The 26,248-nt window shown below is 38.0% G+C and overlaps 1 protein-coding gene across 1 annotated transcript in view; it reads left to right on the top strand.

Annotated features, from left to right (window-relative positions):
- Positions 1-1,129: 1,129 nt before the first annotated feature.
- LOC124237240 (zinc transporter 9) overlaps positions 1,130-26,248 on the top strand; it is a 94,730-nt gene continuing 69,611 nt past the window's right edge. Inside the window, exons 1-2 of the mRNA XM_046656702.1 lie at positions 1,130-1,373; positions 11,092-11,259. Coding sequence (XP_046512658.1) covers positions 1,262-1,373; positions 11,092-11,259 — 280 coding nt within the window. The 5' untranslated portion in view covers positions 1,130-1,261. The remainder of the gene's footprint in view (positions 1,374-11,091; positions 11,260-26,248) is intronic.

Genomic DNA, 26,248 nt, shown 5'->3' with positions numbered 1-26,248 from the left:
AGGAATTAAATTTGCTTACCATTCTTGTGATAATTTAATCACTATGACCTCACTAATCTGGTTATATTTATCTCAATCAGCATAAAAGACTATTGATTCTCTCAAAATTAGTAACATGCTAATTTATTTCCCCTTGAAATAGTTATTTTGTAGTAACATAAAGCGACTCAGATTAATTTTAAAACAAACTATCATGCATTCCATTCAATTAATTTATTTGTGCCAGGTATTGTTTTAGTCCCTTGGAAGCACCAATGTACAAAACACAAAATTCCAGCAGCATGACGCTTATTTTCTATTCTGAGAAACAGAAAATAAAAAAATAAATACATAGATAATTTCAAACAGTGACAAGTGTTTTGAAGAAAAGTATATAGGACAACGGGGTAGACAATAAGCAGGCCTACTATGGCTAGGGTGGTCAAGGCAGACCTCTCAAGTTGAAGTCAGACCTGAGCGACGATATCACAGATAAATACAGTTAACGCCGTGGTGAATACTGTTCCGGTCTCTTTCTCTCTAGGACCAGACTAACGCCTGTACCGGTATCTGCACATCTCCGTTTACCCAGACAAACCTTGAATATATACAAGTCTTATTTTATTATATTACATTCGAGAATCTGAGGTTCAGAGATTAGTAGGGCAAGTAACTGATTCCGAAGTGGGTACTTGCCTTCATGTACTGGCTACAAAACGGTGTTACAAGGGACGATGTACCGTGGTAAAGGATCAGAGGGTACTGAGAACACTTAGCCACCGCTTGGGCTTATCTAGGAAGGCTCTGGAGAGAGGCTCAGAAGGCTGCAGTCCTTTCTTCCCACCTTTCCTCTCATTTCCAACACCGTGGCGCAGGTTTGCAGCCCCGAAGATAAAAATCAAGCAGAGGTCCCAAAGGCTGTCACTTCTCTCAAGGCTTCTCCAGCTGCTAAAACGCAAACAACTTAAGCAGCGATATCCAAGCACAGGTGCGAAAAAAGACGGGGCGGAGCCCAAACTTCCTCTGCAGCCACGCCCTCCTAACGCGGCCCAGACGGGTCGGCGCAGGCAAGGCCTCGCGATTCTCGCTCCGCACACACGTCACTTCCGCTGCCTAGATGGCCGGCGACGCTAAATGACGTGGCCATTTCCGGGTGGCTGAGGCCGCCCACGGCGGCGCCGGCGTCCGTCTTAGCTGATGTGTGGTCTATGGAGTCAGTTGGTGCTGGTGGCGGCGCGGAGGCAGGAGGCGGTGTCCCAGTGGGGGCCTTTGCCCCGCCAGAATGTTACCGGGCTTGGCCGCCGCCGCTGCGGCCCACAGATGTAGCTGGTCCTCCCTGTGCCGGCTCCGTCTGCACTGCAGGGCGGCGGCCCGCGGCTCCAGCGAGCGCCAGGGTGAGTGTCCCGCCCCGGTCGCTGACTCTGCGGAAGCCGGCCTGGAGGACGGGGTCGGGTTCGGCGCTCGGCGCCGCGTCCCAGACGGGACGCCGGCTTGCTTTTCCGCAGCCCCAGAACCTTTCTTTCGGGTCTCGCCTTTGCAGTTCAGCCTGCCCAGCGCGCGGGGCCTCCCGGCAGGCCTCCCTAACCCTGGTTTCGCCCCCGCGGGAACTTATGGGCAGCTCTCCGCTCGGGTCGCATCCTTGAAGCTGACCACATTGTCCCAAATAAAAAATTACGTGCGCACCGCAGTGTCCCTCGGTAAACCCCCTAGGCAGTGAGAAATGCGGACTCCCCAAAGTTCCTGGGTCTTTTGAGCTCACCGACTCACCTTCAGTGAGCACTTTGGGCTGAGTAGATTTTCTTGCCTTGCTTATTTTTTCGTACCCCCAACTTGTTTTCTTAAATTTCCTAAAAGGAGACGAGGGATGCTACTCAGCATATGAGTCATTCATGAGTGTGAAGGTCTGACCAACTCACAGTCATTGAATGAGCCCGGTTTGGGACGGAAAAACAAAAGAACTGATCAGTTCTGTTGAAGAGTCTTTTTGGTGAAAAAGTGTCTACTGGAGGCTGTAACCTAGAAAAAGGTGGTGGATGAGAATTTTTATCTCTCTCCTTCAACATTCTTTTCTGACTGAAATTTACGTTGTCTGAGAGTTTCCAAAATAACGTTGTACTCGTAAGTTTTTAATCAGGCTTACCTCTGTTTTTGTCATACCTTGGCACGCTGTAGCTTGACACCGGAGAACTGATAGGAACAATGAGGGAGAAGACAGAACCAAATCTGCCCCTAATCTAATCCCCCAGATTCTTGGGGATGCAAAGAGTATTTGTAGAAACGTTTCCCCAAAATTTATGTTTGAAAAAACTTGTAGCACGTTTGTGACTTCGCGGAAGTTGCAAGTTGTAGTCCGGTCATTCAAGTTTGTTAGTAATATAAGCTATAGTAACGCCCATGCTGTGCAAATAAATTAGAGTATATTCATATCTTTTATTTGCAGTAAATGTAAATACTGGGTCTTAAAATTTCAGAAGGGTTAATTTTATCAGCACTGTTCTTGGGGCTTTTTGATGGTGATAGAAAAGTATAATTGTTGAGTTTGCTTATATTGGCAATATAGTTGGTTTTCTTATGAACAAAATGAATTATCTAGTTACACTGTACTACAAGATCCCCAAGTAAATTTTCTGGCATAATTGCTTCTATTGACCAAGCAATTTCAGCATTTTACACTTAAATTAGATGTAGTGGCTGTTGAATTTAAACTGCCCTTTAAGTGTTGGTTGTTGGTAAAAGGATTTGTAATAGTCTAATTTGTAATCTCTATTCTCTGTAGCTGTCATCATGTCGAAAATTATATGCTCTTTGTCTCAACCATCTGTGAACCACAGATAATAATTACCTATTTCACCAGTCAGAATGACTTTGCAAAGTTCTTCGGAATGTTTAGTACCAAAAAATTAAAATATGTTTTCACACTTAAAAACACTTAGTAGGTTTTAAAAGTAACCTTGTTTGTGAAAATTTAGTTTCCGTAATACTGAAACAGTTTTAAAAAGACCAATCATAATTATGGGAAACTTTAAAAATCATTTAAAAAAAGAGGACTATTTAAGTTGGTTGCATGTAAGAAGAAAAGAATACTCGAAAATATTTTGGGAAGAAATTCTAAAAACAGATGTTTTTCTTATCAAGAAGTAAAGTTTAGTTTATGCTTTGAAAATTCCTGTGTGGCTGGGAAAAACTTACAAAGAATAAGGAGAGAGAGATACAATTGCTTTAGTTGCATACTTAGAAATAAAAAATGCCTGTTATGGCAAACCAGCACTGAAAACATTTGGAGGTGAAAAGGAAAACAGTAGTCTAGAGCAGCACTGTTCAAAAGAAATACCATGTGAGCCACGCATGTTATTTTGAGTTGTCTGATAGCCATAGTAAAAAAATAACAACAGATGAAACTAATTTTAGTAATTTATCTGGTATATTCAAAATGTTTCAGTATAAAAGCAATATAAAAATTATGGAGACATTTTACGTTATCTTTTTCTACTAAATCTTTGAAGTCTAGTGTGTATTTTACATTTTGAACACATCTTAATTCAGACCAGCCACAATTCAAATGCTCAATAAACAGTGACTGCTGTGTAGAGCTAGTATCCCTAATTTATAGAGAAGTTTTACAAACCACTGCACATTCCAGTAGAAGAATAGACAAAGGAGATGAATAAGGAGTTCATAAAGGAGTTCAAGTGGCCAATAAAAATGCAAAAATGTTCCATACTAACTAATAAGCGTAGAAATAGAAGTTTAAAGGTTTTACTACTTGCCTGTCTCATATTGGCTAAGTTTCTCATAATGATACCTCATATTTCGAGTCCAGGAAAGCAGGAACTTCTCTTACCACTGATTAGGGCAATTGTTTTAGAGGTCAGTTATTCTTTGTACAAAAAGAACTTTAAAGGCTTATGCCTTCTAACCCGACAATTCTACTCAAAGGGATTTACTTTAAAGAAATAATTAGATATGTGTTAAAATGTGTGCACAAGTTCATTATTCATGGTAATAAGTTGGTAACATTACTAGTTATGAAGAGTTGGAAACTGAAATATGATACATTTATTATGGGCTGATGATATATGCAACAAATTCTAAAAATATCATAATTTAGAAGAATATTTAGTGACATGGGACAATGCTCTTGCTGAACAATTAGATAAAACTAGAAAAAATACGGTAAGTTCATTATATATACTGTGATATTAACAGTGAGTTTCTTTAGAAAATTTTTTTTTTTAAGATTTTATTTTTCCTTTTTCTCCCCAAAGCCCCCTGGAACATAATTGTATATTTTTAGTTGTGGGTCCTTCTAGTTGTGGCATGTGGGATGCCGCCTCAGCATGGCTTGATGAGCTGTGCCCTGTCTGCACCCAGGATCCGAACCAGCAAAACCCTGGGCTGCCGCAACGGAACACGTGAACTTAACCACTTGGCCACGGGGCTGGCCCCAGAAAAATTTTAACTTTGTGTTTTTCAGATGACCTACAATAAACGTATACTTTCTTTTTTTTTTTTTTTTTTTGAGGAAGATTAGCCTTGAGCTAATTACTACCAATCCACCTGTTTTTGCTGAGGAAGGCTGGCCCTGAGCTAACATCCGTGGCCATCTTCCTCTGCTTTATATGTGGGACCCCTACCACAGCATGGCTTTTGCCAAGCGGTGCCGTGTCCACGCCCAGGATCCGAACTGGTGAATCCCGGGCTCCCGAGAAGCAGAACGTGCGACCTTAACTGCTGTGCCACTGGGCCGGCCCCAAACATACACTTTTAAATAATAAAAATGTTACTTAGTTTCTATAGTAAATATATTCCTTTTTGTTTTTAAAGTACCTTTGGCTTTGCATAGAGCAGTTATTTTTTCATGTACTTATGCCTTGTCTCATTTGACAAAAATTTGAGATGAGGATGCTCCTTTAAGTACTGCATACCAAATTAACAGATACATGCTTTTCCTTAAATCTAAGATTAATAAAAGTGTAGTTTTAAAATAAGAATATAGAAATTAAAGCTTTGTATTTTATTCCTATCTCTAATCTGCTAGTGTTTATTATTATAAGAAAAGTAGAGTGGGAATTTAACTTTTGTGTCCAGCTCCCTCCCCTCTACCACCTTAAATGACTAATAGGAACATTGATAGTTATAAAAGACCATTTTGGCAGGGGTAGTTCAAGTTAATGATAGAATTTTCAACTGTAAAATCAAGCTAACCATAGTATGTGCCTCATGGGGTTGTTGCGAGTGAGGATCATTCAGCAAGGAGCTGCCAGGCCTTGTAGTTGCTGGTGGTGTAGTGCTGAACGAGACAGGCACAGTTTCCACCCGTACTGGGCAGATGCTAAGAATGAGAAAACATATCTAAGTGCTATAAAAGAAATAAGCAGGTGATGGGCTAGAAAGTAGCCAGCAGGGACCATTTCATTAGATATTCTGGCCTGGGACTCCAGCTTTTCTGACGAGGTGGTGACTGAGCCAAGGCATAAAGAATGAAAATGAGCAGGCCAGGTGAAGATCTGGGGCAAAGAGCAATCCAGGCAGAACAAATAGGAACTCCAGTAACCAGACTAGTATTCAGGAGCAGGAAGAAACCTGCTGTGGCTTGGGTAAGGTGGAGTGGTGTGAAATGAGGTTGGAGAGATATCAGAGCCTTTTAGGCCATAGGTTAAAAAAAGAAAGGCAATGTTTTTAAAATATCACTCTGACCACTGTGTGGAGGATGGATCAGAAAGGGGAGAGAGTGAATAAGGAGATGATTGGGGGGCTATTAAAGTTATATAGGCGAACAAGATTGTGGTTGGGCATGGTAGTTAGGAATGGAAAAGGAGAGAAGTAGATGGCTTTGAAATATGTTTTGGGATATAAATTATAAAATGTGATACTATAGGTAAAGCATTTAGGACAAGGGCACTTGGTAAATCCTTAATGTATTAGATACTGTTATTGTTTTTACTTTTTCTCAGCAGTTATTAACAAGAATTAAGCAAGGTAGTAGAGATGTATGCCAAGAGGCAGTGCGGAAAGTTGCCAGCATCTCATATTCATACTCACGAAAATGGATTCCCTGTTGCTTACTCTATTCTGGAGAAAATTCACATCAGCAGTAGTCCTCTAGGTTGAGCTACCTGGTCTAGGTCACACTTTTGCTTGCTAGATGATTAGACATAAAAGGGATTTTCCTGCATTTTTGGCTAGCTGAAAGCATAAAAGTAAACTAGAGATAGTGTATTAATATTAGCAGTAATGATATTAAAAGTCATTTAGCGGTGGATATGTTTTTCATTTTTTTAAATTTTAGACATTTTTTTGAATATATGGGAAAGTATTGAGTGTATGTGTAATCCAGATATTTCACCAGTCACATTTTTTTAACTACCTGTTGTGAACAAATTTTTTATTTATTTTCTTTCTTTCTTCTTCTTCTCTCCAAAGCCCCCCAGTACATAGTTCTATATTCTAATTGTAGGTCCTTATGGTTGTGCTCTGTAGGACACCGCCTGGTAGCGTGACCTGATGAGCGGTGCCATGTCTGCGCCCAGGATCTGAACCGCGAAACCGTGGGCCACCGAAGCACAGCGTGTGATCTTAACCACTAGGCCAGAGGGCTGGCCCCCAACCAGTCACATTTTTAATGGTTGAAATCATACTGTTTTATTTTATCTCCTGCCTTTTTTAATGCAGCATTATAACATGAGTGTTTTTCCATGTTATTAAGAGTCTTTAATGAATATGTAAAGAAAATATAGGGGGGCCGGCCTGGTGGCCCAGAGGTTAAGTTCGCACGTTCTGCTTCTCGGCAGCATGGGGTTCGCTGGTTTGGATCCCAGGTGCGGACATGGCACTGCTTGGCACACCATGCTGTCATAGGCGTCCCACATATAAAGTAGAGGAAAATGGGCTCGGATGTTAGCTCAGGGCCAGGCTTCCTCAGCAAAAAGAGGAAGACTGGCAGCAGTTAGCTCAAGGCTAATCTTCCTCAAAAAAAAAAAAAAAAAAAGTAAAGGGACTGGCCCCGTGGCCGAGTGGTTAAGCTTGTGCGCTCCGCTGCAGGCGGCCCAGTGTTTCATTGGTTCGAATCCTGGGCGCAGACATGGCACTGCTCATCAAGCCATGCTGAGGCAGCGTCCCACATGCCGTAACTAGAAGAACCCACAATGAAGAATATGCAACTATGTCCCAGGGGGCTTTGGGGAGAAAAAGGAAAAGAATAAAATCTTTAAAAAAAAAGAAAGAAAATCTAGGAACCTTTCATAGCTTAATCATTCTTCTATTAAGGAACATTTAAGTGGTTTTCTCTTTTTGCTGTGATAAATAGTACCATGAAGAATAGTTTTTCCATTTTATGTTGTGTGTTTTATGGGCCCAGCAAGCTTGTGCGGTGCTACCCTCCTTCTTATTGTGTATTTTAATTTCACACTTACTAACTTCTTTAAAAATAAATGTAATTAGTTTTTAGTTTTAGATTTAGTTTTTAATATATAATATATTAATATTAATTATTATTAATATATTTAATAATATAATTTAAATTTTAGTTTAGATTTATTTTTTAATATATCGGTGCTTTAGAAATTTTGGGAAAAACTCCTGAAATAGTTTCTTAAGTAAAGAGACTGACCTCTGGAAGACTTAGGCTACAGCTTTGACTCTGGTCCTGAAATTAGCCAGAAAGCAAATATTCCAAACTGCAAGAAATCATTTGTTTTTAGTACAGAAGCAACATACACAGTAGACAGAATTGTCTGTTTGCATGGGAGGAAAAGAGTTTCTTGTGTGGTTTGTTGTTGGAGTCTGAAAAGACCGCCAAATTTCCTCTGAAAGCCGGAGTAAATGGTAGATGACAGACCAGATTGGAGAGAGAGGACAAGTAGTGATCAGTAGCAGTGGTCGTTAGGAGCTGCAGAAGCAGTAGCAGTAAAATAACAGCAGATAAGAGTGATTGTTGTTCCTAGACTGATAAGATAGTAGTAGCTCTGTGGTCTAGATGAAGAAACAGCCCATACATATGCAGCAGTGAGATCGTCCTTGTCCAGGTCCATAGAACTTCGAGCGCCAAACTAATCTTCCCTGTGTAGCTTATTTTAGAAGTTACCTTGAAGAAAGGCTATTAAGAGTGGTAATACTTTTTTACTGTCTTTCTGCCTCCTAGAATTAATTAATTAATTCAGTAATTTATTTAACAAATGGTTGTGTTTTTACTGCTATGTGTTAGATATTATGTTTTTTTGTTGAGTCAAATGTGGTCCTATATATTTTTAGAATATAAAATGTTAAAGGTGGTAGTGTATTCTGCAAATTCTGTGCAATTTTCAATCTTGTGTTAATGCCAGATGTGTACTTTTAAAGTTGCTAATGCCTGAAACAGTAAGGACTTTTTGAAACAGCTAGCTAGGAAGCTATCAAAGGTAACTAGAATAGTGTCACAAGGACACAAGAGTCAATTTGGAGAGACCCATACTGGTGAGAAATGGGACAATTTGAGCATTAATCAAGGTAATGACTAAAATGGATTGAAATACATCAAATAATGTTTAAATCTATGAAATCATAATGATACATATACACATACAAATTAATGTGTCACTATTGCAGGATGGTAGGTAGTGAACTCATTATTTTGAGGAAGTGGTAAACAAAGGGAAAGAATGAACCATTTAGCCTGACTTTCCTGTATGAACTATACTGCTGAATAACCACATTAATGAGGGGAATTTTCTCTTTGTAGAAGTACCCTGACTAATAAATAAAGAAGTGATAAAATATCACCATTTTGTAACCACCTAATGAATAAATGGTTCAGGCGTTGAACAAAAGCGACACTATCACAAACAAATATTATGTGGCTCCTGATGAAAGAGCTCATCGTCACTTAACAAGTAGTGTTGTCCTAATACAAAGAACCTGAATTTGGATACAGCCTTTATATCCATTGATTTATAGAACTTATAGAAGAACAGGTTAAACAACACCATGGAAATTAAGTCAAGAAAATTCAGACTGAAAAACTACAAAATTCAGGACAAACAACTTGGTTTCTTCAATATAAAAATTGCCCTAAAAAAAAGACAGCCTGTAGCTTAAAAGAGACTCAAAAGACATTTCAGTCACAATATGTGGACCTCATTAGGATCTGTTCACACAAAAAAATTCTGATGCTTGTAACAATTGGAAATTGAAAATTGAGGATATTTGATAATAATAAGGATAAGGAATTCTTTCTTTTTTTACTTGTAATGGTGGTGTCTCTGTATTTTCACAAGTTCTTATCTCAGACTACATATGGAAATATTTATGAATGAAATTATTTCATGTCTGAGATTTGCATCAAATTACTATGGAGATAAGGAGATACTGGTGCAAGTAGAGATGAGACAAGACTGACCATAAGTTGATAACTGTTGATGGTGGGCAGTGAGTACATGGACATTTATTGGACTGTTTTTTCTACCTTTGCATATGTTTGAAATTTTCTGTAATAAAATGTTTTAAAAACTAAGAAGGACCTTGAAAAAACTCCAGGATCAAGTCAGGGAAATACTGTCATCTTCTGAGAAAGGATTTTTAGACTGTGGAGTAATCCCTCTTTAAACACCTTAGCATAATCTCTGTAAAAGCATTTTATCAGTGGGAGGGAAAAAAAAAAGTGTTGGTGGCATATTGCTTTGTTAGGTAATAATCACAAAAGATATTTTGAATAGGGCCAACAAGTCAGAACACCAGCGGCCGTGGTGAAGAACAGGCTTTCCTGGAGAGTGGGTGTCTTATGAGAATTTGCTTTAGCTTTTGCTTTTCTAATGAATTTTTACTAGTAGGCTACATGTTTTAATGTGCAAGAAGATGCATTGTTATATTTGCTTTACTCAGCTTTTAAGAAATAGAGACAAATGACTGAAAAACACATGCTAGGCCTTCAACAATTATTTGCCAAATAAATGAAAGAATAAGTAGACTTCAGGAAGTTTTTCAAGAGAACAAGCCTGAAACTTGAGTGATTACTTATGCTGCTTTATGTCCCTCATACTTTTCAAATTATCTTCAACATTCACAATAACTTATGTTTTTATCCTGATGAATTCTCTGAGCCATTAAAAAAAGGTTTATTTTTTTGATTTCAGAAAGCATATACCTGCACATACACATACATGAATTAACAGCTTTGGAAGATTATTATAAGCAGCTAGAAAAGTTTCAACTCGTAAATGCTTAACCCTCCACTCTTGGAAAAACTTGGCTTTCTCTGATGATGTAATTTCATTATTTTACCTAAAACTTTAGAAAATACATAAATTGTATCTAGACAGGGTTTTTGAGTTCTAAGTACTTATAGTAAAAAATAAAACAGAAAGAGGGTCACATGAGAGTAGAGTCAGACAGATTTACTCTTCTAGCACTCTGTTGCAAGTGTGGAATATATTTTTCCTCTGTGTTTCAGCCCTCCAAAGCCTACAGTCAGTCCAGATGCAGCAGCTGAAGTGCTTCGTAATTAGTCTTCTATTCTTCCTTCAATTAGAATTCCCATATACTGAGGAATCTCACCAAATGTTGATTTAATTATCTTATTTTAAAAAATCCATGATAGTACGAAAGGCTGATTAATGTAATTCACTTATTAATTGTGAAATGAAAGAAGACTAAATCTCTAGCCATTGGAAGGAGGACACGTGGTGATTTTGGGTAGGAAGCCCTCCTGACCTCCCCTCTCTCAGAGTTCTCTATTAGATGTTATGCCAACATTTTTTTAGCATGGAACCAGCATACAAAATAAAAAGTATCTATTATATGACAGAGACCTTTCAGAATGGCTGAATAATGTGAATGTTTTATTTGATTTTATGTATTTAAAAAGTGTCCGTACAAATAAATTTACAAATTAGAGAATAGGAAGACTATCCTTATTTTTTCCTGACGAAGTGTAGTCTCTGTACACTTAGGGGGTCAGTGAAACACCTCCATGGAGAGGATGGCTTGGCATTGTGCATTCGAGTATCTAACAGAATGAAGGTTTTACTGTTATTTTTATTCTGCAACTTTATTCTCTTTCTAATTATAGTAGGTATGTTTTATTGGGTAGAAAAATTCTTATTGTGAGGTTGAAATTAAAAAAAAATTTTTTTCTTGTAGAATGGCAGAATTTAGTGACATTTGGAAGCTTTTCAAATATGGTTCCCTATAGCCATCCATGCATTTGTACACTGAATCAAGTAAAGTGGTACTCTGCAAATGTTCAGAAAGAAGGACCGGGGTCACAAACTGTCAGAGTGGAAAAAGTACCATCATTTGATGAAACAGGTATGTATAGATCTTTTAAAATAATTTTTTCTGTATACTGGAATAGTTTGTATGAGATTTGTTCCTTTAATGTTTGATAGAACTTACCTGTAAAACTATCTGGACTAGTATTTTCTTTGTGGGGAGCTATTAAACTGCTAATTTAATTTCTTTTAATTTTTCTTTCTTTTTGGTGCTGTTTTCGTAAGTTCTATTTTTTCTAGGAATTTATCCATTTAAACTAAATTTTTGATTTATTGGCATAAAGTTCATGATACTCGGTATAGCCTTAGTAGCATACGTAGTTATTTCCTTTTGTTTCATTCTTAATGGTGTTTGTCTTATTTTCTTGATTAATCTTGCCAGAACTTTGTCCATTTTATTTTTTTCCAAGTAATAATTTGTCTTTGCCTTGAATCTTTTAATATGTGTTTCCTATTTCATTAATTACTACTCCTACCTTAATTATATCCTCCTTTCTACTTTGTGTTTATTCTGTCATTCATTTTTTAACTATCAGTTAGCTATTTTGCTCATTAGTTTTGAACCTCACTTCTTTTCTAAAGTAGGCATTCAAACCATGATAGCTGTGATGGTAGATTTGACAGTCTTTCCTTATAGCTCTCCCTAAAATTTTGTTTTATATGTTTTTGAGGCTGTGTTACTAGATGCATACGCATTTAGAATTGTTACATAACACTGATAAATTACACCATTTATTGTTATGTAACGACTTTTTTTTAGTGGCATCTCCCACCAGATTTCATTAGTATTTGCCTGATATGATTTTTCCCATCCTTTAACTTTTTTCCCTCCTAATTGGATTATCTTTGTGTTTCAACTGGAAGTTTAGTCTGTTTACATTTGCTGTAATTGCTGATATGTTTGGACGTATTTCTCCCATTGTATCATGAGCTTGCTTGTGCTATTTTTTTAATTCCTTTTTTGCCTTTTAAAATTTTTTCTCATTTTATTATTCCCCCTACCCCCCTTTTCCCTCCACATACACACACTTGTTTAGGAGTTGTGTATTCTCTGTCTGTACTTAAAGTCTAAAGCTAATTGGAATGTTTACTTTCCTTCTGAAAAATGTAAAGAACTTAGAATGCTTACTCTGGTCACCCCTCCCAACTTAAATGCTATTTGTTGGCTAGTATTTTGTGTCTGTTCTGCTCTTTCCTTTCTATAAAATGTACATTGCTATTTGTTTAAATTTATCTGGGAATCTTTGTTAACCACCTTTTCTTATTTCTCTGTGTTTCTGTTTCATGTGTATCCCTATAGAAGTTCCTTTAGGTCTGGAAATTGTTATGGCAAAGGCACATTTAAGATGTTATTCCAGTGTCTTTGGCTTCCATTGTTGCTGTTGAGAAATCAGATATCATGCTTTTGTGGTCATTCTTTTCTATTTAACTGCTTTTTAAATTTGATTAACTTTATTTTTGAGAGTCTTTTTCTGTGGAGTAAAGTGCAGTTTTACTATGAAGTGACTAGGTAGGTATTTGTGTTTATCATGCTTTAGATTTGTTGGGCTTCCTGGATCTGAGGATTGGTATTTTTCTACAACTCTGGAATTTTACAATTTTCTGTCACTATCCCTTCAAGTATTACTTATTCTCATTTCTTTCTTATCTCCTTTTGGAACTCCAATTAGACATATATTACATCTTGTTGCTTTATTTTCTGTGTCTCTAAACCTCTCTGTCATATTTTGTATTTCTTTATCTTTCTGTCCTGAATTCTGGATTATTTTCTTAGGTCTACCTAGTTCACGAATTCCTTCTTTAGTTTCCTCTAATCTGCTGGTTGGTACATATGTTGACCTTTTAATTTCAATGATGATATTTTTCATTTCTAGAGATTATTTTTCACCTTGCTTGGTTAGTCTCCAACCAAATTCTCTTTGAAAAGAGAAATTTTCAAATTTCTCTTTTGTTATAGCCATATTAAACATAGCTATTTTATATTTTGTGACTGAAAATTCTGCTGTCTGAAATCTTTTGGTTCTCACTAGATCATTTTTTTCCTCTGTTTCTTGCTCTCATTCATTCTGCCAGATCTGTTTTTTTAACTGAGAGTTGTTCATTTTCATTTTCCATACAAGTTTATATCTTGGAACTATTTGATGTCTCTCTGTATTGAAGATGCGTTCCTGCATAGAGAGTTTGCTTTTGTCTCTGTTGGCTGCTGTGGACAACTTGGAACCACATTTAATTAAATTCTCTGCTTTAGATTTTTTAGACCGCATTGGTAGCATGAATTCAGACTGCAAACTTGTGTGATAGCTGGCTTATCCTTAGGATTTTCAGGGGAGTGTTTTCCTTCCGCGCTGCTTAACACCAAAATAAAGGCAGGCGTGCTTCCTTGCTATTCCCTTCTGTGTGTATTTTTTCTCGTTCACACTTATACCATGTGAATAGCTTTTTTTCTGGGTGTGTCCTATTAGACTTTCCATCTTGAGCAGAATCTATTCTTACTCTCTGGTCTCCCATGCCCCTTGCAGCTGTGGAAGTTAAAGCTCAAAGAGCATCAGTAGGTTAAAGGTTCTGAAGCTCAAAAGCTCAAAGAAATCATCAGGGAAAAAGCTGGCTTTGGTGTGTCCACTTACTCTATAGATGTCCTGCTTTTTCTTCATTTTTGCCCTCTTCAGATCATTTTTTGCTAGCTTAGCGATGCATTTGAAAAGATTTTGTTCAGGATATCCAGTCTGCTGTGCAGCATTAAAAAGAAGTCCCTTATTCATTTATTTATTCATTAATGTATTCAAGAAGTATTTGTTGAGCAATTTTTTTTTTTGAGGAAGATTAGCCCTGAGCTAACATCTGCTGCCAATCCTCCTCTTTTTGCTGAGGAAGACTGGCCCTGAGCTAACATCCGTGCCCATCTTCCTCTACTTTATATGTGAGTACACCTGCCACAGCATGGCTTGCCAAGCGGTGCCATGTCTGCACCCAGGATCTGAACCGGCGAACCCTGGGCCACTGAAGTGGAACGTGTGAACTTAACCGCTGCGCCACCGGGCCTGCCCCTGTTGAGTACTTTTTATATGACAGCAAGTGAGAAAGACTCTGAGTTTATGTTCTCTTTATTACTAAAACAGAAAATTAAGCAAACAAATATAATACTGTGTAGTAAGTACTGTGATAAAGGAAATACTGTGTGCTGCGGGAGCACATAGGAGGGGCACCTAACTGAGTCTTGAGTGGTTGAGAAAGGTTTCCATAAGGAAATATCTAGTTGTGGACCTGAAAAAAAAGTAGTATTAGTGTGATGAATGGTGGAGAAAGAAGGTAAAATTATAAGTAATTTAGTATGACTAGACTAGTGAGTAGAGGACATGGTGGTGGGGTTGGTAGTTTTTTTTGTTCTTTTTTTTAAATGAGCCCTGAGCTAACATCTGTGCCCACCTTCCTCTGCTTTATATGTGGGATGCCTGCCACAGCATGGCTTGACAAGCAGCGTGTAGGTCCTCACGCAGGTTCGAACCAGTGAATCCCGGGCTGCTGAAGCAGAATGTGCGAACTTAACCACTGCGCCACTAGGCCCTTTGGTTGGTAGTTTTGACAGTACAAGGGATGAAACTGAAGGAGTAAGTGGTAATCAGATCAAGGTCCTGTTCAGAAGTTTGGACTTTATTTTGTGGGCAGTGAGGGTCTATTGGAATATTTTAAGTAGAGGGAGTACTTGATTAGATTTAAGATTTTAGAAAGATAACTAGGTGCAGGCTGGAGAACAGACTGCAAAGGAGGGAAATTGAAAGCAGTAATACAGATGAGGGTCTAGACTAGGATAATGGCGGTGATTTTTTTAGGAGGTAGATAAATGCAAGAGATTTAGTAGCTGAATGATTAGGACTTGGTGATTGTATTTGGGTAAATAAAGAAGAGGGTCAAGGAAAGGACAGTGCCTGGTTACTGGATTAGGTGACTGGGTAGGTGATTTCATTGACTTCTAAAATTAGGAATACCAAAGCAAAAACATATTTTAATGAGATGATGATGTTTCGGTTTTGGACATCTGAATTGTAGGTGCCTCTGGGACATCTTAACAGATGACTAGTAGGTGATTAGGCCTACTACTATTCTGCTGTGAGACGTCGTCATCTCTTGGCTGGATTACTACAGTAGCCTTCTCCCTGGGCTCCCTGCTTCCACTCTCTTACTTGCTCTTTATGTTTCAGCCAAATCAGTTTCCTTTGGTTCTTAGAAAATATCAAGCTTGTTCTCGTAATAAAGGCCTTTACTTTAGTTGCTTTCTCTTTCCAAGGTGCCCTTCTACACATGACTGACCCCTTCTGGGCATTTACATTTTAGTTGAAATGTCAACTCTGCACAGTCATTCTTTAATCACTCAATCTAAGGTAGCCACTTAGTCAGTCTTTAATATTACCCTAATTTTAATTCTCTGTGTAAGTAACACCTTTTACTGACTGCTATTTTCAGTATTTGTTTTAGTTATGTCTTCATCTCTCACCTGTTTTCAAGCCTCATGACAGCAGGAACCTCAGTGCCTGGAGCAGTGGTTTGCACATAGTGGGGTTTAATAAATATTTGTAAATGAGTGAATGATAGAGTTCTATCCTGGGGTAGAGATTTAGGAGTTACTAGCTATACAAATGTGGTAACTGAAGTCATGAGTGCATTTGAGACAGTATAGGAAGAGGGTTTAGAATGAGGAGGTGAGATTTTCTTATACAAAATCCTCACTGAGTAAGGGACAGGTAGAAGAGGAGGAACCTGCAAAGGATACTTGAGGAGGAGCAGCTCAGAGAGGTAGGAGAAAAACCAAGGAGTGTATGGTGTCAGGAGAAGAGAGTGAGGAATAATAAACATTTCAAGATCATCTTTCCTTTAGTTGGATGTCTTTCACGGGGGAAGATTTTACAGATTCCTTGAGAAACCTATATTTATGCTTATGAGTCTATTTTTCATCCTTATCTCTAAGCCCCATCCTCCCTTTAGGCTTACTGTGCAGTTTTAGCCAATTTATTCTCTTTTCCTTGTGATGATGGAGAATTGCTGGGGTAAATAATTGATTGAGAGTTTGATATTGGAGGATGAAGAAATGGAGAGTGTGATTTGTCCCTAAGTTCTAGAAGTTAGCATATTTATTAGAACATAGAAATGGAAGAAGAAACAAGTGATGAAATAATATAATTAGGGGTAAAACCTGTTATAGTGCTCTTCTGAGGTGAATGTAGACTCAGGCAAAAATAGTTAATGTTGGTTCTACTATACAAAATGCTTGAAATAGAAATCCATGACTAGGTTTTCTTTTTCTCTGCTGACTGAAATAAAAATGTTAGTTTATTTTTTTATATTAGAAATATGGTGTTTATTGATGGTTTTATTTTGGGCTCAATTTTCAGAATTTACTTAGGCCAAATTAGACCTTGTTAGCCATCAAATAGACAGCAAGTAATTGCTTGATTGAAAGATAATTTGTATATATAAGGGTTTGAGATTGACTTTTGAATAATTCAAATCACATGATAAAGTCTGGAACAGTTCATTAAGAGGCAGAGACTGCTGAGGAATCCTTAAGTTTTTAAGGAGCATTCAGATGTTTTAAATTTTAGTAAAATTAGTTTTAATTTTGCTAATGACAGCAGATGTGTGGCATACAGCCAGGGCTTGAGCTTAAAACAAAATGTCTAGAGATATTCATGGCTAGAATGTCTAGTTACTTATTGAAATCATAAGGATTCTACTCCAGTGAAACAGTGTCAGTATATTAAGATGGTGGTGTGCAAATAAGTATTTATACGTGTATTTGTGCCATTTACTAGCATTTCTTTTTTTTTTAATTGAGGTTATGATAGTTTACAACCTTGTGAAATTTCAGTTGTATGTTATTATTTGTCAGTCATGTTATAGGTGCACCACTTCATCCTTTGTGCCCACCCCCAAGCCCCTTTCCCCTGGTAACCACTAATCTCTTTGTCCGTGTGTTTATCTTTCACATATTAGTGGTGTCATACAGAGTTTGTCTTTCACTATCTGGCTTATTTCACTTAACATAATACCCTCAAGGTCCATCCATATTGTTGTGAATGGGACGATTATATCCTTTTTTATGGCCGAGTAGCATTCCGTTGTATATGTATACCATATCTTCTTTATCCAGTTATTGGTCAGTGGGCACTTGTGTTGCTTCCATGTCTTGGCTATTGTGAATAATGCTGCAATGAACATAGGGGTGCATGGGTCTCTTTGAATTGCTGATTTCAGGTTCTTTGGATAGATACCCAGTAGTGGGATGGCTGAGTCATAGGGTATTTCTATTTTTAATTTTTTGAGAAATCTCCATACTGTTTTCCATAGTGGCTGCACCAGTTTGCATTCCCACCTGGAGTGTATGAGGGTTCATTTTTCTCCACAACCTCTCCAACATTTGTTATTTTTTGTTTTGGTTCTGTTAGCCATTCTAACTGGTGTAAGGTGATATCTTAGTATAGTTTTGATTTGCACTTCCCTGGTGATCAGTGATGATGAGCGTCTTTTCATGTGCCTGTTGGCCATCTGTGTATCTTCTTTGGAGAAATGTCTGTTCATATCCTCTGCCCGTTTTTTGATTGGGTTGTTTGATTTTTTGTTGTTGAGTTGTGTGTGTTCTTTGTATGTTATGGAGATTAACTGTTTCTCGGATATATGATTTGCAAATATTTTTTCCCAGTTGAAGGATTGTGTTTTTGTTTCAATTCTGTTTTCCCTTGCCTTGTAGAAGTTCTTTAGTCTGATGAAGTCCGATTTGTTTATTCTTTCTGTTGTTTCCCTTGTCTGAGAAGACATGGTGTCCAAAAAGATCCTTTTAAGTCTGATGTCAAAGGGTATACTGCCTACATTTTCTTCTAGAAATCTTATGGTTTCAGATCTTACCTTTAAGTCTTTGATCCATTTTGAGTTTATTTTTGTGGATGGAGTAAAAGAATGGTCTAATTTCATTCTTTTACATCTTGCTGTCCAGTTTTCCCAACACCATTTGTTGAAGAGACTTTGTTTTCTCCATTGTATGTTCTCAGCTCCTTTGTCAAAGATTAGCTGTCCATAGATGTATGTTTTTTTTCCTGGGCTTTCAGTTCTGTTCCATTGGTCTGTGTGCCTCTTTTTGTACCAGTACCATGCTGTTTTGATTATGATAGCTTTGTAGTATATTTTGAAGTCAGGGATTGTGATGCCTCCAGCCTTGTTCTTTTTCGCTTTAGCAAGTCGTGGTCTTTTTTTGCCCCATATGAATTTTAGGATTCTTTGTTCTATTTCTGTGAAGAATGTCATTGGCATTCTGATTGGGATTGCATTGAACCTGTAGATTGCTTTAGGTAGAATGGACATTTTAACTATGTTTATTCTTCCAATCCATGTGCATGGAGTGTCTTTCCATCTCTTTTTGTCGTCATCAGTTTCTTTCAGGAAAGTCTTGTAGTTTTCATCGTATAGGTCTTTCACTTCCTTGGTTAAATTTATTCCAAGATATTTTATTCTTTTTGTTGTGATTGTGAATGGGATTATGTTCTCAAGTTCTCTTTCTATTAGTTCGTTATTAGAGTATAGAAATGCTAGTGATTTATGTAAGTTGATTTTGTACCTTGCAACCTTGCTGTCATTGTTGGTTACTTCTAGGAGCTTTCTGATGGATTTTTTAGGGTTTTGTATAAATAAGATCATGTCGTCTGCAAACAGCGAGAGTTTCACTTCTTCATTGCCTATTTGGATTCCTTTTATTTCTTTTTCCTGCCTAATTGCTCTGGCCAAAACCTCCGGTACTGTGTTGAATAAGAGTGGTGAGAGTGTGCACCCTTGTCTTGTTCCTGTTCTCAGAGGGATGGCTTTCAGTTTTTCCCCATTGAGTATGATATTGGCTGTGGGTTTGTCATATATGGGCTTTATTATGTTGAGGTACTTTCTTTCTATACCCGTTTTATTGAGCGTTTTTATCATAAATGGATGTTGGATCTTGTCAAATGCTTTCTCTGCGTCTATTGAGATGATCATGTGGTTTTTGTTCCTCATTTTGTTAGTGTGGTGTATCGCGTTGATTGACTTGTGGGCATTTAACCATCCCTGTGTCCCTTGTATAAATCCCACTTGATCATGGTGTATGATGTTTTTAATGTATTGCTATATTCAGTTTATGATATTTTGTTGAGGATTTTTGCGTCTATGTTCATCAGTGATATTGGCCTGTAGTTTTCCTTCTTTGTTTTGTCCTTGTCTGGTTTTGGGATAGAGTGAGGTTGGCCTTGTAGAATGTGTTAGGAAGTGCTCCATCTTCCTTAATTTTTTTGGAATAGTTTGAGAAGGGGTAGGTATTAAATCTTCTTGAATGTTTGGTAGAATTCTCCAGAGAAGCTGTCTGGTCCTGGACTTTTATTTTGGGGGAGGTTTTTGATTACTTTTTCAATCTTTTTACTTGCAATTGGTCTATTCAGATTCTCTATTTCTTCCTGATTCAGTTTTGGGATGTTGTAAGAGTCTAGGAATTTGTCTATTTCTTCTAGGTTGTCCAATCTGTTGGCATGTAGTTTTTCATAGTATTCTCTTATAATCTTTTGTATTTCTTTGGTATCCGTTGTGATTTCTCCTCTTTCACTTCTGATTTTTGTTGTTTGCGTCTTGTCTCTTTTTCCTAGTGAGCCTGGCTACGGGTTTGTCAGTTTTGTTTATTTTCTTGAAGAACCAGCTCTTGATTTCATTGATTCTTTCTACTGTCTTTTGTTTCTATTTCATTTGTTTCTGCTCTAATTTTTATTATTTGCATCCTACTACTGACTTTGGGCTTTGTTCTTCTTTTTCTAATTCTGTTAAGTGTCATTTGAGATTGCTTATTTGAGATTTTTCTTGTTTATTGAGGTGAGCCTTGCAGTGAATTTCCCTCTTAGGACCACTTTTGCTGCATCCCAAGTGAGTTGATATGGTGTGTTTTCAGTTTCATTTCTCTCCAGATAATATTTGATTTCTCCTTTGATTTCTTCAATGATCCATTGGTCTTTCAGTTGCATGTTGTTTAATCTCCACATCTTTGTCCCTTTCCCAGGTTTATTCTTGTAATTGATTTCTAGCATTATGGTCAGAAAAGATGCTTGATATTATTTCAGTCCTCTTAAATTTGTTGAGGCTTGCTTTGTTTCCCAACATATGGTCTATCTTTGAGAATGTTCCCTGCACACTTGAGAAGAATGTGTAACCTGCTGTTTTTGGATGGAGTGTTCTATATATATCTATCAAGTCCATCTGGTCTAGTTTTTCATTTAATTCTACAATTTCCTTGTTGACTTTCTGTCTGGATGATCTATCTGTTGGTGTTAGTGGGGTTTTGAGGTCCCCTACTATTATTGTAGTGTTGTTGATGTCTCCTTTTAGTTTTGTTAATAGTTGCTATACGTGCTTTGGTGCTCTTTTGTTGAGTGCATATATGTTTCTAAGTGTTATGTCTTCTTGGTGGAATGTTGCTTTTATCATTATAAACTTTCCCTCTTTGTCTCTCTTTATCTGTTTTGCCTTGAAGTCTTCTTTTTTCTGATATAATTATGGTGACACCTGCTTTCTTATGTTCACTATTAGCTTGGAGTATCATGTTTTATCCCTTCACTGAGTCTCTGTTTGTCTTTGGGGCTGAGGTGGCTTTCCTGGAGGCAGCATATTGTTGGATCTTGCTTTTAATCCATCCTGCCACTCTGTCTCTTTTGATTGGAGAATTCAGTCCACTTACATTTAGAGTGATTATTGAAATGTGGGGGCCTAATGCTGCCATTTTATCACTTGTTTTTCAGTTCCCCTGCATTTCCTTTGTTTCTTGTCCCATGAATTTCAGACTAGCACTTCAGTTAGTGAGTTTTCTATGTTGGTATTCTTAGTTTTCACCTGATTTGTAATTTGTGTCTCTGTTCTAATTATTTGCTTAGTGGTTACCATGTGGTTTGTATAAAACACCTGATAGATGAGATAGTCCATTTTCTGATAGCCTCTTATTTCCTTAGACTAAGCTGGTTCCATCCCTTTCCTCTTCCCCTTCTAAGTTGTTATTGTCACATCTTTTTTTCTTCTTGTGTTGTGAGTTTGTGGTTAAAATGACAAGATTATGTTTATTCTTGGTGTTTCCCTTGCCTTTATATTTAATGTTATACTTAAGCATTTGCTAACTCTTCTGATGGAGAGCTGCAATTTCCTGATTTTGTCTGTCTACATATCTCCTTTGGTCAGGGTTTTGTAACCCCTTTCCTTTTTTTTCTTTCAAGTATGAGAGCCTTCCTGAGCATTTCTTGTCGGGGGAGGGGGTGCGTCTTTTGGCAATGAACTCCCTTAAATTTTGTTTATCTGGGAAGATTTTTATTTCTCCATCATATTTGAAGGATGTTTTCACTGGATAAAGTATTCTTGGCTGAAAGTTTTTGTCTTTCAGAATTTTGAATATATCATTCCACTCTCTCCTAGCCTGCAAGGCATCTGCTGAGAAATCTGCTGACAGCCTGATAGGGATACCTTTGTAGGTTATTTTCTTCCGCCTTGCTACCCTTAATGTTTTCTCTTTGTCATTGACTTTTGTAAGCTTCACTACTATATGCCTTGGGGTTGGTCTTTTTCCATTGATAAAGTTTGGAAATCTGTTGGCTTCTGTCACTTGGATTTTCAGCTCTCTCTCCAGGTTTGGAAAGTTCTCAGCTATTATTTCTTTGAACAAGCTTTCTGCTCCATTCTCCTTCTCTTCTCCCTCTGGGATACCTGTAACCTTTATGTTCATTTCCTAATTGAGTCAGATATTTCTTGGAGAGTTTCTTCATCTCTTTTTAGTCTTAGTTCTCTCTCCTCTATCTGAAGCATTTCTATATTCCTATCCTCCTGACTGCTAATTCTGTCCTCCGTATATCAGTCCTACTCTTCAGGGAGTCCAGATTTTTCTTACTCTCCTCCATTGTGTTTTTCATCTCCAACATTTCTGATTGGTTCTTCTTTATAGTATCAAGCTCTTTAGTGACATAGCTCCTGAATTTGTTGAGTTGTCTATCTGTATTCTCTTTTAATTCGTTGAGTTTTTTAATGATAGCTATTTTGAATTCTTTGTCATTTAGGTTATAGATTTCTTGTCTTCGGGATTGTTTCCTGGGTACTTGTCATTTTCCTTCTCTTCTGGAGATCTAATATATTTTTTCATACTGCTTGATGGCGTGGATTTGTGCCTCCACACAGAGATAGAGTTTGGTTACTGCTTCCACTTGTGCCACTCGGGGAGAGGGGGCAGCAGCTGTGTAATCTGCACCGACCAGGATCCCTGTCAGCTGCCTGACTGAGCCTGGGCTGTTCCTTGGGATCACAGTGGCTCTATGGGGTCTCCTGTAAACTGTGGGAACAGTCGCATGGGGAATTTGGGTTACTGCTGCCTGCTCCCACAGACCCACTTAGACACACTCCCTTTTTAGGGATTGCAGTGGTGTTATGGGCTTTCATGGCAGCTGGGAGCTGGTTCACCCAGACTCACAGCTCTGCCGCTGTCTGGTCCCACTGGATCTCACTTGCCCCCTCAAGGGTGCAGCAGAGTTGTGGGTGTTTAATGCAGCCAGTAGGTAGTTCACCCACCTGTGTCACTTCTGCTCCAAGGTGGCCAAGCCTTTCTGCTTGGTGGGTGGGGCCTCTCCACTAGGGCCAACTAGAGACTCTCCTTGCAGCCACTGTGGGACCGTGGATTTTCCCACTGGACCAAGGAGCAATCACGCTGGGGCTCCGGATTGTCACCACCCACCTGCATGGTCCTACTGGATCTCACTTGCCCCCTTGGGGCTCAGCAGAGCTGTGGGTGTTTAATGCAGCTAGTGAGTAGCTCACCCAGCTGAGTCACTCCTGCCCCAAGGTTGCCCAGCCTTTGTGCTTGGTGGGTGGGGCCTCTTCACTAGGGCCGACCAGAGACTCTCCCTGCAGCCACTGTGGGACTATGGATTTTCCCACTGGGCCACAGGGCAATCACGGGGGCCTTAAGGTTGTAGTCACCTGTTTCCACAGTCACACTGATGCACATGCCCACCCTTGGGGCCACAGTGGTGCTATGAGCATGTCAGCCAAGAGAGAGTTGCTCGCAGGTACTAGGCCGTTTGGGGGCTGGGGAGTTTTCATCTATCTCCACCTCCTCCTCAGGGTCGTCTGCCCACCTTTTGATGTATAGTAGCGAGGGTCTCTCAGGCATCCTGAGGTGCTGTGTGAGTATCCTCCATTGATCAGTGAATGTCCATTTAGTTGTAGTTTGAAGGAGGAGAGACAAAACCACTCACTTCACCATGTTGCTGACATCACTTCTTACTAGCATTTCTTGTTTGTAATTCTTAACACTATATAATTAGTACCATGTAGACAGTTTGTAGTGAGAAGGATATACAGAAATATCATTCTTAGAGCAACTCATTTTGAGTTATTTGGTTGAATGACTTTGATCATTGTGGAAAGGAGGGTTCTTTTTGAAACTTTTGACAGTAGATTTCAGTTGTTCAGACATTAGGTGAGTGTTGAAAGCTTATTATTCTACCACCCCTTTCCCTTCACTTTTCTCTGCCCTGCACATGTTCCCTAAAACAAAATTTTAAGAAATTGATATATAGATTCTATAAAGTTGCTTTAGAATTTTTCTGCTTTGTAGCTGGACAAAAATAAAATCATATTAGTCATTTAACTGTTCAATGTCAAATGTTACAAGCTGTAGTTACTAATTAAATAGAATTGTTGTTAAGCCTATCTTTAATTTACCATTATGCCATCATAACTTACTTAGGATTTGATGAATAGTTAAAATAGAGCCTTTTTGGATTTTCTGTATATGTTTTAGTTATCAAAACATAGTATACCATATTAAGTAATTTCCCCAGTGGCTTTTAGTGGAAATAATTAAGAAGTATACTAGCTACATATAAGATTTTTTGCTTTTGTTTCAAAGAGTTTTACCTTTGGTAGTGCTGAGTCTGTTGGCATTTAGTTTATGAATAAAAACCTTGAAAGAAGGTAAATCAGTGGATAGGCAGAAATTCTGATAGATGGCATTGTGAATAGATGCTTTGAGGTACCCGCTCTGCTTCTCATTTATAAGTTGCCATGATAAATAAAATACAGAAAGAGAAAACTGAAGAAACAGCTGGGCTCTTAAAAAGATATACTGTGTCCAAGAAGTGGAACAGAAAGTGCTTGCCTCTGGGTCTGTAAGCAGGTCCTGGCAGCCAGGAGTTTGGCTTGCTTGGAATAATGGATCTACAAATGCTACGGGCATAGCCAGGTACTAGAGTCAGACTGTTTGAACTTACCCACCCACCCCATACGGAGGCTGAGAGTAGCCTGCTCCATTTGTTACCTGAGGCTATGTCTTGTTGGAGGCTGTAGGGTAGGGAGGCAGAGGAAGAACAGCAGCTGAAGCCTGCTCTTTGCTGGCTTAGAGAGTAGATTGAGATGTAGGAATTTGAAACTGGTAGTATGAGATCTGGTTCAGGACAGAAGGATCAGATTGATTTCTGAGCACTAGAGCATGAAAGGATATATCAGATCAGAATAGATTGCAAATTCCAAAATTTAAAAGTGCACAAAGGGTCGTATTACAGTATATAAAATGTATTAAATCAACATGTTGTACACTTTAAATTTATAAAATGTTATATCTCAATTATATCTTAATTAAAAAACAGGAAAAATTTTAATGCTAAGAAAGACAACAAAATCAAATATGAATCAACTCGAGGTGGTATTAAAAGAACAGCCTGAGGGGCTGGCCCCGTGGCCAAGTGGTTAATTTCCCGCACTCCTCTTTGGTAGCCCAGGGTTTCACCGGTTCAGATCCTGGGTGCAGACATGGCACCACTCATCAGGCCTTGCTGAGGCAGCGTGCCACATGCCACAACTAGAAGGACCCACAATTAAAATATGCAACTATGTACTGTGGGGGGTTTGGGGAAGAAGCAGAAAAGAATAAAAGAAGAAGATTGGCAACAGTTGTTAGCTCAGGTGCCAATCTTTAAAAAAAAAAAAATAATAATAATAACAGCTTGAATTGCTTTACAGTAAGTTTGGTATCCTCAAAAGAATGATTGAAGTACTTACATATTTTGAAACACAAACTGGCAGAAATAAAACCAAAACAAATGAAACTGGCAAAGAGCCGACTAGAAATCCTGAATGTGCATAAGGAAAGCAAAAAGATTTTCGAGAGAAAATGAAAAAGTGTTTAAGAAGTGTGAAGCCCTAGCCTACATTTAATAGGCATTTCAGAGAGAAGAGAAATGATGGAAAAATGTAAAGAGATGATGAATGAGAATTTTTCAGAATTTGAGAAAAACAAGAATCTTAGATCCAAAATACACTTTGAGTACTAAGCTGGGTAAGTGAAAGGAAATCCACAGATTTAAAAACCAAAACCAAGAACAACAAAAGTTAAAAGTGTCCCCCAAAAAAGTCAGAATGCTGTCAGTCCAATTGTTACTCTTTTGAAGTAGACTTTTTATCTGCAACAATATACAGAAAACAAAAGGAGTGATTATTTGCAGCAATATGCAGAAAACAAAAGCAGGAGGGATTTGGAGTAATATCCGTGAAAAGGTAAGAGGAAATTTCAATGTGTTACCCTAGAATTTTACACTGGTCTAAATAATCATTCTAGAGTGAAGGCAAAATAAAAACATTTCACGTATATAAAGATAAATGTCATTTACTACTGACTCCCCAAATTGAAAAAAACAACTATTAAAGTATGTATTTCTGTAAGATGCAGAGTAAACCCAGAGGGAAAGGAGGGTTGGGATGTAAAAGAGACAATGAAGAGCAAGAAAAAGATAAAATGTGTTGATAAAATTACCTATTGATGGTAAAATAGCAAACTTCAGTAAAAAATTTTAAATGCCAGAATTTTAATCAAGAGTAATAAGATGAAAGAAGTTTTCAGTGGTTGAAGGTGTTTTCCTTGTCCAGATGAAGGTAGAGATACTAAATAACTTCACAGATGGTGAGGAAGATTTACAGGAGAGTATGTGTGTTATTAAGTGTGAGCATGAAAA

Source organism: Equus quagga, chromosome 3, assembly GCF_021613505.1.
Source record: "Equus quagga isolate Etosha38 chromosome 3, UCLA_HA_Equagga_1.0, whole genome shotgun sequence".
NCBI classification, from domain to species: domain Eukaryota; kingdom Metazoa; phylum Chordata; class Mammalia; order Perissodactyla; family Equidae; genus Equus; species Equus quagga.
This window is presented reverse-complemented; position numbering and strand designations above follow the sequence as displayed.